A 15,264-nucleotide genomic window follows, 5' to 3' on the forward strand; every position below is an offset into this window, starting at 1 on the left:
GTTTGACCCAAAAGTTCAGGTTCATCTTTCTGGCGAGACTCTTCCCACTTCTCGAGAGGGAAGAAAGGTCTCTTCAATTTCCACATGGTGAAAGGAAATAACAAAATCAAGGAGCGAAATAATATTGGATTAGGAAAAGCTGGCAATTTCTCCATAGACCAGAGAAACAAATTAAGGTTAAAAAACACACAAATATAAAGAATTGAAAAATGATTTGTGAGGCTTTTTTTAAATTTCTTTCCCGAGAATCTAGAGAAACATATACGAAACTCAAAGAGACAAGATATTGATGGAGGATTTTTCTCTCACGATAATATTTTATTTTATTTTATTTTGCAAATTTGACTAATAAGAGATTATTGCATTAATTTTTTTACAAGAAAATCATAAAATCAAAATAAAATTTAGTTGTACCAATTAATGGCGAATTATATTTAAATATATTTTTTTAAAAAAACTCATCAAAAATAGTAAAACAAAAGTAAAATGAGTCATATAACCTAAGTTACATCAATGATAAAAAAAAAAAAAAAAAAAAAAATGAGGCTGTGTTAAGACTCTTCAAAATCCAAAGAAACCTTCAAAGTCAACCTCAAAAGCCACTCGAGTTGGTGGTGATTTTGACAAAGTTGCCCAGTTAAAACACTCGCAAGACGTCCGATAGGGCTAATACATGTTTGCAGATCACATCAAAAATAATCATATATCGCTACAACTAGTTACAACCAAGTGATGCAGGTTTTTCAAGATAGGAAGGATTTCACCGACCTGCAAAAACCTATAATGTAGACATGTTTCAAGAATTCGGAATCTAAGATTTATTTTGTAGGCTCTCCGAATGATCTTAGAACTTGAAACCCTCAATATCGTCCAATTTTTTATACCGAATATTACCTTTTACTTTTAGTTTTTTATCAAGTTCAAAATTGGCTATGATTTTATCAAAAACTAACACATTAAACCCAAAGATGGCCAGGAAAAAAGAAGTAATAAAAACATAAAGGAATGAATGTATCTGTTTTTTTTTTCTTTAACTTCTGGCATGGTCAATCTCTATAAGAAGGGGAAGGGAGGGCGCCTTTAAGGGAGGGAAGAGGAGATAGAGTGGGGATAGAAATGGGGCTGGAGACTCTAGTTAGCTAAGGCTTCATGTATTTAAATGTAAAAAATTGAACATGAGTTAGCAAATTAATAATTACAAATCACAATAATGAACTCGAATCCTAAAAATTTCATTTTGAGCATTTAAGTCTTAAAACTAGATACATTTGAGTCTTTTCATTAATCATGTCAGTCTAAAATGGACAGAAAATGTCAATATGACTTGTGTTAATTATTTTTCCAATCCTAAGCGTCTTTTGTTAAAAAAAAAAAAAAAAAAAAAAAAAAATTGCAATGTAACTTTTTCATCCACTAAAGCCTAAAAGAGCTACACTATAACTAGTTTTAGGACGTAAATGCATGAAATGAAAGTATTAGGACCAAAGAGAACACTTGCAGTAATTGCCCCAACAGTTAACTACATTTTACAGAATAAAAGGAGTACGCCAAAATTTTTTGGATCCTATGACCTTTATAATCTATGCTGAAACGTATCCAATCATCCGCATATTCTCTTGTACTTCTCTAGTTGCAACTTGCAATCGGTCATTGCAGGCATCTCATGGTCCTGTCAAGCGAGCCTTGAATTGCATCATGACTCAATATGAGAATCCACAATTGCGTCTTGCCCCTCAAATTAGCATATTAATATGATGAGATGAGAACCCAAGTGTGTTGATTTTTATTATTCGTTGACAAGGATAGGTTGGAACGATCCTACTAAACTTATATGCAGCTTCCATGAAACAAAAGACCAGTGATTTCACCGGCAATTGCAGTTGGTTCCTGAGCTCTTCCAACTAGTTATAATTTGAATCTATTCAATTCCTGATCGCCAACTTCTTGCAATTCCTTCCTAGTGTGTTTGGATATAGAAATTAGCATATTTATATGATAACAATGTGGCGTCAACAGCTAGAGATGCCATAAAATCAACGATCACAACATGAATTGAGTAATAGAAAGAATTGGTTGTATATACTCACTGCCAAAGCTTAAACAAATTAGACGTCCGCCATAATGAGAAATGTAAACTATTTATGTAGGCCAAATACTAGCTCCGCTGGTACCCACTGTAATTAGAAATCAAATTGCAGCTTCACTCTCCACACATTCTGTAATAAAAGGACTCTAAACTAGTTCTGTTGTTTCTTTCCCAGTCATCTAGTCACGTGATGAGATTAGCTAGGACAATGTAAGAGAGATACTCAATTCACATCTCACATCACAAATTCAGGATGATTAAGAGATCAACCACAGCATTTTGAATTGCCTCTTGCTTGAATTCCCTTCACTACATATATCCCGCTATTCCACACAGAACCAAACACTTGCTGAGCAAACGTTTGTCTCTTTTCTGCTAATTACAAATATATAACAAGATCCTGCAATTACATTAGTAGCAGATTCCTATATGGCAAGGTGACAAAAAATGGCTTTTCCAAACTACCTATAAATATAAATGAGGGGAAGGCCCAGCCTTTTTCCATATTGTAAAGCAAGCCAACCAGTAAAAGATACATATGCCACAAACAAACAAGCACGCTTTAATCGGTTTGCACTAACTGTGCAAGGCAGGTTCCTGGTTGGATGCGACCGATGCCGAGATTTGATCTGTTGAAAAAGTCTGATAAAACTCATTGATATTAAGGAGGTTGAGAAACCAGTAACCACCCCAACAATGGTTTCCCATTTCCAATATTTAGCCCTGATCTTGCCAGTTACCCAGGATTTGAAAATCTCCAAGAACCTGACAATGCACGGGCCACGTTAAGTAATATAGAAACCACAATTTAAGTAAGAGACACAACAAATGAATATGTACAGTGAAATGTAATTTAAGGGCAACTTTGAAAGGAGATGGAAATGCGGCATTTGGAAGGTCACATAATGGTGAATATGATCTTTTGTGAACCAGAAAAAATTCAGATATTGTATTCTGCAAGTTCAGTAACAATTGATCCGTAAGCAGATGAGACAGTAATCTCAATTGCATTTGGGCTTCAGAAAAGAAGAAATTACAGCACAATCAGATGTACATGGTACATGGCAATGTTGGCCTGCAATGATTCTTGGGAGTTCTGTATTAGTGACCATTTATTACAGCATTATGATTAGCAGGCAACTCAAATGAAAAACAGTCATTGGTCAATTCAAACAGAGAAGAACAGTATACTTCAAAATAGTTGCACAGCTGGACTAAGACTGCAAAAGTGAACTAATTTCAGACATGCCAAGATCCTTCATCTTTTAGAAAGACACTGAACCAAACAGAATGAAATAGTGGCAATTTGACCATTATAAACTACATGATTAATGCAAGATTTTAAAAGTCGGATTGGACTGGCCAGTTCTGCTGATTGACCAAGGTTAGATATCCAGTCCAGACCACCAATCCATGAGTGGTTGAAATCAGATTGAACCGATGTTGACCTCATTCAACTTAGGCAGCCGTTGCTTGGCAGTTTGCTGAGAGACCACATTCCACTTTGTTACCAGAACAGACAAGAGACATTTCATGCTACACACAAGCCAAGGTAAAAATGCAAATTGCAGTGCTGGACGTGGTTCAAACTACTGCTCAGTAAATCATGCATTGCTTCCAACACTTTCATCCACCAAGCCAAACTCCCATGCGATCATAACTTAAAGTATAAAAGAATATTAAAATGGCAGTACCAAGAAACATCTAAATGACCATGACACAAGCCAGTCAGGGTCTGGTTTAAAATAGTGCAGTTATTTTCAGCACACAGGAAGTGCCAACCCTTTTGCTGTAACATTCCTAATACACAAAAAGGAAAGGAGGCGCAGAAAAGGAATCGAGTACTCACAATATATAGTATCTCCTCATCATCTCCATTGCAGATGGATCTTTGGCTTGACAACTGAAGAAGTCATCATGATAGATGCTTACTTTGGAATTGCTAGATGCATACCAGCAGTCATAAGTATTATTCACCTAAAACCAGTGTGAGAATAAGTAACGAAGTTGTGCAATCAAAAAACACATACAAAAGGAACCACAACAATCCCAATGAAATAAACATAATATTCAGGATGATTGCAAAAACCTACATATAATGGTTTGAATTTAGCTGATAGCACAAATGTTAAAAAGGTGCATTTGTTACCTTAAATTTATCTTTGGTCAACCAAGCAACCCCAAAACCAGGTCTGCAATCAGCAGGAAGGGCCTCGTTTGGGGCCTCTGCAAGTGCTAATTGAGTCTGACCTGATAAATGATCCTTATATTCTACCTGCAATTGTAAGAAGGTGCAAAATAGTAATGTAAATTCGGCAGTCAGTAAATGTGGTAGCTTTCTTTTCCTATAACTGCAATTGCCATTCTTTTACCTCTACCTGCAATTGTAAGAAGGTGCAAAATAGTAATGTAAATTCGGCAGTCAGTAAATGTGGTAGCTTTCTTTTCCTATGATTGTAATTGCCATTTTTTACCTCTTCTGAGTTAAACTAAGATACTTAGCCTGATAAAAACATCTGTAATCTCTATCTATCTATGCATGGAGCACAAATGATTAATGACTACAGTAAAAGTTCATAAACACTCATATGCACCAATTCCCAGGAATGCCTGATTTGGAAGGAGCATAACAAGGCACTCACTCAAGCTAAGAAGAGCCAACAAATTGCTATCAGAGTTAATTCCAAACTATACAAACCAAAACACCCAAAGTATAGACATACACAACCCCAACATATGTTCAATCTTAAATGAGCATCAAAAGGATCAGATTAGAACTGAGTGACTGTTTGAATAAGAAGACTGAACAAATAGAAACAAACCAGCAAACTATGTCTGATGCTTTTGCCAATTTTGTCAACTATATGTTTAGATCAAGCTGACTTGGTTCATTTTCACTATGATAACAAGTCTCTTTATTAAAGTAAGATTGGTGAAACTAGGCAATTAGTAAATTAAGTGTCTCTAGAAATACTATGGGAAACCGGATTTAACATCAAATGATTCAACAATCCATTCAAGGTACAATTTATCAAATCTAAACACAAGGAGGGCAGTTGCCGAAGACAGGTTTAACCTAATCAAACAGATTTTACCACCCCCTTCTCCTCTTCCCACCTTCATCCAAATCATAGAAGAGTTAAACTTTCAATCTCTTTTTCATTTTTATCTAGAATGATTCTTTTAACTTTTATTTATCTCAAGTGCAGCAAGAATACTCACTTCCATGAACATTTCTAAACAGGTTCAAACTTCATTGTATCCAATGTATCAACTAACATGCAAATGCCTTTTCAGCTTCACAACAGCTCATAGTATTCTTACATTTGAACACTATTTTTGCAGAATCAATACCAGCACATTCACAAGGTTCCCCTGTGACTTAAAGAATGATATGGCATTCATAAATATATCGGCACGTGACATTGTTAAATAAATGACAAAATGACAATGAGCATAGAGTGAAATTACTATAACTATATTTCCTTAATTGACATTCATAGCTAAAAAAGACAGTAAAAGGTTGATTATGATAATAGGACAGATAACATAACAAGTAGTTCCTTCAACACATGCTTGATTCCTAATTAGTTGAACCTCCATATAATAAGTGATGTAAACATAAGATTCATTGCGCACTCAAATGAATGAAAAGATAGCTTCTACTGGTCATGCACAACATTATCCAATCTAAAACTCAGCTTGAAATGGCATGGGCACACAGGGGTGTGCATGCTCCTGCACTCAGGCGCAACAGAGATGAGTAAATCCTAGATAGTACTCTATAGCATTACAAATGTATGTCAAATATTACAGACATTTTATCAGGCAGCTGTATAGACAATAAGATTTAGGCCAGAGAAAAATATGCAGATAACTATGAAAATTCCGCAGTTCCAGACAAAACAAGGCGACAATGGAAATACCGAAACCGAGCCTCATTGGCCACAAAAGATAACAGGGATAACTGAAACTCCCAACAGACAAGAAATGCACACTAAAAAACGGTAATTACTCCTCAGAGGACATAGAATCACCTTAAATACTGAAGCCCAATAGTAATCATAATGGCACCGGAATTTCCTTTTCTCGGACGAGCTGAAGACAATCTTGGCGTTATAATTCAACAGCCCAAGCTCGCAAACTTTAGACGACCTTATATCCACACCTGCAAGAAAAAATTCAAAACTCAGCATACGACACTCGAGCGCACAACACGACCGACAGTACGAAAACGAAACTCGCTACGTTTCATTGATCAAACGAGTCATCACATACTACATCCTGTCCATTTATCATCATTAGCTAGCAGCTGAAGTAGCACAAAACGGCCAAGACGGTAACAATCCACAACTTAGCTCAGCCAACTCGAATGGTGAAGACACCAAAGCATGAGCAATCATTCAACGAAACTTACTGCTGGAGACGATTTTGCACTGAGCAGGCAGCGACATAGGGCTGGGGATCGAGAAGTTACTGACGAGGAGGGCGACGACGCCGATCACGAACGACGAGGAGAAGAAGAAGACGACGGGGAAAAGGAGAGCCAGGAACAATCGGAGCAGTACGGAGAGATTCCCGCTCTCGCCCCTCGCCCCGCGATGAGGCGGCGGCGAGGCCGCGTCGCCGGCGGAGGGATCCATAGCTCCCGACGCCTTATCCGGACGGCCGATATCGGGACACTACGCGCGACGGAGAAGCATGGGGCGAGGAAACCCCGAAGCCCTCTCCGCGTCGGGCCGAGCGATTCCGGAGGTGGCGATCGGAGGGAGAGTCTCCGGCCGCCGAGGAACCGAGGGTTTTCCGGCGAGGCGGGCCGTCGTTCGCGGCCTCTCGCGGCGGAGAGGGAGAGAGAGGGCGGAAGCGACGGGACGGTGGAGGAAGATCTTTTGGTCGTCGGGAATGGAAGCGAGTTAAGTCAACGGATCGTTTTGGGCTTCGGACGGGCGCTTTGACTGGGCCCAGAAAAAGGCCCACAGAGAGAGAGAGAGAGAGAGAGAGAGAGATGCTCTCTCCAAACTCAATTAGAATATCCTCCGTTTAATTTTATTTCACGAAATATAAATAATTTAATAGATATCATTTTTATATCGCTTGAATTAATTAATTAATCAAAAAATTTGTTATAGATAACAATTTATGTTTAGATACTGTCATCAACAATAAAAATATTCTTTATTGATTTATTTTTATAAGTAATATAAGTAATTATTTTTAAATATTTATTTTCTAAATCATTCATTTTTTATGAAATTATCAGAGTCATAACATCATTCTCCTCGAATCCTTGAATTCGAGTGACTTGAATAATTTGATTGAGACGAGATTTGAGCTTGATTTTGACTTTTGGAGATTATTAGAAGCTTGATCTGAGTAAACATCAAGATAGAAAGATTTATGCTACAAGGAAAAAAAAATCGAGCCTAAGTTGGACTAGAGCCGTTCACGATTGCTAAAGGAGTGTTAATATCACGATACAACTCCATTTCTATGTCATGTAACTAATTTGTGCGATGCTAACTGATGCCTTCTACACACACCTCCGGTCAATTCCCAAAGGTTACAACGATGACATCTAGACGAGTCAAGTTCTAGTTTTGAGCTCAAATGACTTTTAACGGTCCATTGGTAACAAGGATATTCTTTGCGAAAAATAAGGAGTTGTCCTTAACAACATCGTTGAACAAATGATAATTTGTCCTTCAATCTTGAGGCACCTAGATAATTAGTAGCTTTCCAATATTGATTAATGACGTCGGGCCTGGGCTTTTTCTCGAGAGCCATCATCATCTAGGCCTCTTAATCATCTGCAATCATAACATATGATATAAAAGTCAAACTCTTCGAAAATTTATGAATATATAATATAATTTCTCTTTCCAGACGAAATTATTGGACCTAGCAGTTCTCTTGGAAATATCGGAAATGGTCAAAGCTAGATTTACTCCTGTCGATGTTTTATTGGTGACATCAGGGTCGGCTCTGGACCACCCCCGTCTAGACTTAGGATTGAAGTTTAATTGTCCAGAGCCAATGATTATTTCTTAAATAGAATATCACTTCGAAGTGAAGAAAAAGATTCACATCTCAATTGACTTTGAGAACTGCCGAATTTTCTTAAAAAGCACAAATTTTAAATCGGATCTCAATTCTAATTCAGATTTCTTTTTACCATGTAAATAGAGCCAACTTTGATCGGTCTTAATTCTGACCTAATTTTTTTGTCTAAAATAGAACACCAACTTTCAGTTGATACTCATCTTTAGCCCGGACTTTTTTTTTTGGTTTACATGAAAAATCATAAATTTTAAATTGGGTCTCAATTCTAACCTCTATTCAATTTCCATTCAATGATACCGTTAAAGATCGGACGTATCATTTCACGTGTACATCTCTATCTTTCTCCACCTTCTCATGTCATTTTAAGTGATCTTTGTTTATTTTCCTATGTTCTTTCCTTCAAAAAAATCTCTTGAGGAGAAGCTTGAGATCTAAGTTCATCGTCAACTAAGAGTTTTATTGGGTCTTAGACTCCGCAAGATTTAGATTGATGGGTGCTTTTCTTCGCGAAGGAGTTCTTTGGAGACGAGGAAGATGAAAGGAAAAAAAAAAGGCGGGTGGAAAGATAAAAGACAACTTGGAATGGCACATAGAGGGAGGGATGGAGAAAGAAAGATGTACATGTGAAATGCCACATTTCTTTAATGGCATAATTGGACGGAAGCTTAACAAGGGACCCAATCTAAAATTCGTTTTTTTAATAATACAAGAAAAAGTTGGGATAGAATTGAAATATGAACATAAAGTTTGTATCTTTATATGAAATAAAAAAAAAAAATGTCCATATCAAAATTGGAATCAGAATGAAAATCGATACTTCTTAAAGGAATTAGGGCATCTCAAAAAAGAAACCTGTTGCTGCGTAGTAACCCTTGAGAGAGCATCAAAGAGCCATTGGAGGGGAACCCAAAATTGATGATCGAGTTCATCACCCATCATACAATTTTCGTTGTCCATGCATTAATGGACGATGTGAATGAAGGCCATCCAATGATGATGATCTTTCGCATTCTTTGCCCGCGGGGGAAGAGGGAAAGCTATGCTCAGCAAATGCAGACACAGACACACGTCCTTTTTCTTGTCAGAGATTAGTTGTTTCTCGTCTGGTTCTTGGAGCATTTTCTCTGTCCTCTCCCAAGTTCCCAACTAGGAACAAGCTCGTCTTGCCTTGTATATTGTCTCCATACGATACCTGCAAAAATGCTAAAGTTAATTGATATTGGTTTACAAAGTTAATTTAATGATGTGGGAACTGATTTTTGAAAACTCCTCAAAGGACCACTCACCCACATTGATAAATAATTCAATTTTGTGAGTTAGTCTTCATAAGACTAGTATCATGCTATAATCTACACAGAATGGCTGGTCCAAAATGAAATTACAAGTACAGGATGACTTGACTTGAGCTTGAATTGACTATAGAGCAAAAGATAAATGTACAGCTTTAATATCTACTCAGTTCACCATTCGATTGACATCAAGTTATACGCTTCACAAATTTCGTGATCTCATGATTGTTGGTTCGCTTTCAATTGGATCGAAGAGGTGGGGCAAATTAGGTCCGTGTCACTGGAAGTGAACATTCATGTATTGGGGACCACCTATTGACAAAGAAAACATCATGTTGGGAACCCCTACCATCGAACCCAAAATACATCTAGCTACTTCCAAAATAAGAGAAAAACCTCAAGATGGAAAAAACGTGAGCCGCTTCAATTTTTTTTATACAAATGACTACTTTAAGTATGACATGAGAACACATTGGTTTTGAGAAAAATAAATGATTTGAAAAACATTTTCCAAAATTAAAAACTTGTATCGCTTGAAATTATTAATCAATAAAAATATTTTCATTTTCAATAATAATTTTATGTCTAACTATTTTCATGAACAACTAAAAAAAATTTAATTCATTTATCTTTATGAGCAATGCAAGCCATCATTCTTAAGAAGACATTTTTCAAATCATTTATTTTTAACAAAATTAACGGACCCTTAGAGTGGTTACCAATGCCTACGGCATTAAATTTTGAAATGAATAATGACACGGTGGTCTCTAAACTTTTCTTCAATTTTAATGTGGTTTTGAACTTTTCTTCAATATTCAATGTGTTTCTTAAATTTTCAAAAAGCTAATATATATAATGTAGTCATTCCGTTAATGGTTCTAACACCATTACCAGCGCTGAATCTAACCTTAGATTTGCCACGCTGATTATATGCAGCTATATTTTTTTTTTCACCCCAAAGGAATGAAAAAGAAAATGGCAAGAAAGATTTGTTGACTTGAGAAAACAACGAGGTAGTTCACATTCAATAAATATTAATAATGTGACAGCCCACATGAAAAAATTGCATGTGATGTGACTTTGCTTAACGGAACGGCTTACCTTACATAGGGCCAAGTAATGTCATGTCGAGATAGTGCACAAAACAGGGAACGGCACTCATAGCTTTTGCTTCTTCGTTCACCATTCTGGTCCCAAGCTTTTGTATTTTCTAGATCAATTATCACGCAACCCCAACAGGAAAATTTAACATGGAGGAATTGTAATTGTCTCGTTCTCGAGCTTAATTTAAAGAGTTCTATCTACTATTTTTGTTTTTTAATTAAGTTTTCCAATCACTTAAATCTAAGCGTCTGTTTGTTTACACTTGAAAAAAGCACAATATATATAGAAATATATATATATATTTTTTTATATATATATTTTTTTTGGGTTCCCTTCGAAATTTAAGATATCAGTCAAATTCCAAAAATAAAAAATATCATTAGAATGTTACATATGAATTTATCTATAAACATTTGAATTCGAATTGTAGAAAAATCAAAATACGTGAACTGCAAAATTCAGATAAAGTAAAATACAAATGTAAAAATCAATCTACACAGTCCCTAGACAAAGTTTAAGAAGAATTATAATGGGCATTCAAATGGGGAAAAGTGCCAAAAAAGTCCTAAACCTTTTGCCTTTGTGCCAATTTAGTCTAAACCTTTTAAGTTGTGCCAATTCAGTTCTTTCCAGCCAATTTTAGCTGGATTTTCTTGTGAACACCGGCCGGGTGACGTGGCATGATCGGCGCGTGGACAACTTTAATAATATTTTTTATTTTTATTTTTAAATACTTTTATTTTATTTTTTTTTCCTCGGTAGGTCGCCAAGGTCCAGTGACCGGCCGGGCGATCCGCGCGGGCGAGGCCGACCTCGCCGGATCTGGGTCGAGCCTCGCCGGCTAATCTGCGAGGCGGCCATGGGCGAGGCTCGCCCTCGCCGGATCTGGCGAGGTCGAGCCTCGCCGGCCCTCGCCTGCCATGGGCGAGGCCGCGAGGTGAGCCTCGCCCATGGCTGATGCGGCGGGGCCATGGGCAAGGCTCGCCCTCACCCGGATTTGGCGAGTCGAGCCTCGCGGCCCTGCCCATGGCCGATCGCGAGGTTGGGCGAGGGCGCGAGGCTCGACCTCGCCCGGATCCGGCGGGCGAGCCTCGCCCATCGCCCATGGCCGGATCCGGCGGGCGGCCATGGGCGAGGCTCGCCCTCGCCGGCGATTGCCTCGGCCGGTCGCCGGACCCCGACGACCTACCGGAGGAAAAGACAAAAACAAAAAAAAAAAAATTAAATTTAAATTTAAAATTTAAAAAATATTAAAATATTATTAAAAGTTGTCCACGTCGGCGCCGATCATGCCATGTCGGTCGATCGGCGTCCGAGTCAGCAAAATCCGACTAAAATTGACCGGAAATGACTAAATTGGCACAACTTAAAAAGGTTTAGGATCTGAATCGGCACCAAAAAAAGGTTTAGGACTTTTTGGCACTTTTCCCCATTCAAATGCGATGAGCAATCTTTTGCAATGTTTAGCTGAAGAAAGTTGGGAAATAAGGTGTTTTCCCGTATATGTTTGTTTACATTTAAATCTGCAAGATCAATTAGGGTCTAGACAACAATTTTAAAAAATTCCCAAATTACTCTATAAACTCTCTTCTGAATTAATTAAGAATTCTTACTATCCTAAGGTTATCTTTTTTTTCCCTTTGATTTTCACATATCTTTCTTATTCGACCTCTAGAATGGAGAGGGTTTGAGCCAAATCTCTCTCTCCCCCCCCTTTTTACCTTTCTCATTGATTGATTTGGTTCTCAGCTCTCTCTTTTTTCCCTTGCTTTCCTTTTGTTTTGTGGAGCTTTTCTCTTCTTATCTTGTCTAAATCTAAAGGCTTCTCTCTCTCATTTCAGGAAGGTTTCTATCCCACTCTAATCTAAATTTAGGGATTTTTCTATGCATGATTTCAAGGTTTTTCTTTCCTCTGGTTTCATTGGTGTATAAGTTGAGTTTGAAGAAGATCGAAGGAGCTTTGTGAAGGATTTGCTCTCACAAGTGTCAGATATGTGCTCATTCAATCTTGTTTGGAGATGCCAAACCTAGGCACAAATCATCAAAAGCCAAAACCATAACAATAAATGGAGATCTTGATATTCATTACTGAAGAAGATCTAGTGATTGGCCCCAATGTTCTTTTGAAGAAGTCAAAAATTCGCTCTTTGAGTGAGGGTGACTTTTAACCTTATTCTGGTTATTCATCTTTTTTATATAGAATTTGTTTATTTTGAAATTGTCCTGGGCTTGTCTTGGTTTGCAGACTTGCAGTTGAACTGCCCTGCATATCTTTGGTATTTATATGGAAATGGATTAAATGTTTGAAAAAAATAATTAAGAATTCTTAAATCTTGATTCGTTTAATTAATTCAAGATTTATTTATCTGGAAAACCTCCCAAAAATAGTAAACTCTATTGTATTCGTTACAGGTGGAGGTGGAAAATACGTCGCTTGCATGTCGGCGACGACTACGACTATTCCTCTTTCAAATTTGGATTATTTTATTCAGAAAAGATAAGGAATGTGCCAATGGCTATGGTAACGAGAAGAATAAAATCGGAAACCGACACTTGTCGGTGATGGAGATTTTTGTTTTTGCATTAACTTGGTTATTATAATATTTTATCTTCAATCTTTGAAAATGCAAAAAAGGTACAAAGAAAAAAAAAAAAAGAAAGACGTGCATTCATGTATGTGAGTGTCATGGACAAGGTGGAATCACGTGTTTACAGTCTTATATTAGAATAATATCTTAGATGGTTAAACGCACACTAAATTAGATGGTTATGTATTGACATATTTGTAATTTACCAATCGGAAAATTAGTCAGATATTTAGAGGACATCCGGGGTAAAGAAAAGCATGTGTTAGTTTCAAAATTGGTTAAACCTTATATTTTGCTTCCACTTGAAATGCTATGAAGCCGTTTTCTAGTTATTTAATGAAATTTTTCTTATCAAGGAACAAAAATAAAATTACCAAGGAGGAGGACAAGTGGGTCATGTCTGTGCCTCTTGGAGTCATCATCCATGTTCATTAAGTATACATAGAACAATTGATGTGCGACAAGTGTCCACGCGCGTGATGGAGAAATCAATGATTTTTTTTTAGATTAAGTGATAAATTGACACGTGGTATGAAAGAATAGAGTAGGAGAGATATGCAACACATGGATTCTAGGGGGAGGAAGGGGACCTAGCTATCACCACCTACATACCCATCTCCCATCACAATCCAATTGAATTGGTTTGATGAATGTATGGCACAAGACAATTTAACACCAAACTAGGAGGGAAAAGCAAGCCTAGTATGGTGCAAGAACATTATAATGATGGTATGGAGAGAGCAAGGAAGTGAACTATATGACCCTTTTTATTACACGGTAGACCCATTCATGGTACATCTGAATGATCTAATTAATGGATGCATGGAAGAAACACAAGAGATGGGTATAAGAGGAGGAAAGACCTCATCACTATCTCCGATCACCATCTACCATCACCATTTAGACGAATAGTCAAATGTGTGGCACTTGACAATTTAACATCACACCAAAAACTTTGCAAATGTGCAACGACAATCCTTTGTTCATAAACCCAAACAAGCCTAGGTTGTCTCGATTTAAAGCAAATCCTACAATTATGTATAAAGAAGGAGATGGAGCTTTTAATTCAAGACATAATTTTCAAACTAGGGATTAAGATTTTGCAATGGATATCTTCACCTAACTACAGACACACGAATTCACCTCAAAATTCATCCATACATTATTTTATAGACAAATTTATCGATTCAGAAACCTAAAGCCAAAGTACCATCTGTTCTATCCTTTGGCTCTTGTTTTCTTCTCGCTAAACTAGTTTTCTCCCAGTTCTCTTACACGCATTGTGTTTGTGTAAGTGATCCTTAACAAGAATGCAAGTTTCTAATGCAATAACAAGCACGGCAGGCTTAAACATGGTCTCTCTTTTTGGCAATATGTAGAGAATCCAAAGCGTTGAAGGGAGGGGGATTTAAGAGATGGTTGGAGGAGGGGTTGACATGACATGCTCTCTACCCTTCGATGCAAGGGGAGCAAAAAACAAGGACACAACCTTTGAGATCTCATCAATGAACAATGTCAAGTCTCGTGATCCTTGTCTGGATCTCCAGTCATAAAAAAAGAGGGGCGTTGACTGTTCGACATGTGAAGGCCATGAGAGGATGATGCCACCATCGAATTCAGTGCCTTTGCTGGCTATTGATAATTACTATAGTCTCTGTCTGCCGCTTCTCACCAGCACCGTCACGGTAATGTAATAATGGAAGGGAGCATCTTGCATTGTTGCTGAGAGACGTACACTTTGGTCAGCGATTCTAGCGATGTTAATTACTGCTTCCCATACACGGCTTAGTCCACATGTGAGAGATCACAAATCCATGTGCCCCAGGGAAAATTATTGAAAGAGTTTTAAATCTATTGAACGTTTACCAATTAAGTCCTAAATTTTAAGATTTTACTAATTAAATCCTTTAAAAAAATCGATTGTCTCGATTGAGTCTATTATTTTCTTCTATTTTCCTTCTTTACTTCTTTTCATTTTTTCTTTTTCCCTTCTTCCTTCCACTAGCCATCGCTGGGCCTCATCAACGGCTAACGAAGGTCACCGGCCTTAGATAAGGGCCACCATCCCTTGATTTGGGGAGGGTGGCCCTTGCCGTGGCCCTTGCTGTCACTCACTTGAGGTCAACAACCTCCATTG

The 15,264-nt window shown here is 37.6% G+C and overlaps 1 protein-coding gene across 1 annotated transcript; it reads right to left on the reverse strand.

Annotated features, from left to right (window-relative positions):
* Positions 1–2,304: 2,304 nt before the first annotated feature.
* On the reverse strand, positions 2,305–6,980 carry LOC104444236. The gene is made up of 5 exons (XM_010057878.3): positions 6,504–6,980; positions 6,124–6,254; positions 4,236–4,361; positions 3,936–4,063; positions 2,305–2,851 (listed from the first exon to the last, which is right to left on the reverse strand). The coding sequence occupies exons 1-5, from the start codon at positions 6,727–6,729 to the stop codon at positions 2,548–2,550; spliced, it is 915 nt and encodes a 304-aa protein (XP_010056180.2). The 5' UTR covers positions 6,730–6,980; the 3' UTR covers positions 2,305–2,547.
* Positions 6,981–15,264: the final 8,284 nt, after the last annotated feature.

Source organism: Eucalyptus grandis, chromosome 8 (assembly GCF_016545825.1).
Source record: "Eucalyptus grandis isolate ANBG69807.140 chromosome 8, ASM1654582v1, whole genome shotgun sequence".
In the NCBI taxonomy this organism is placed as follows: Eukaryota; Viridiplantae; Streptophyta; class Magnoliopsida; order Myrtales; family Myrtaceae; genus Eucalyptus; species Eucalyptus grandis.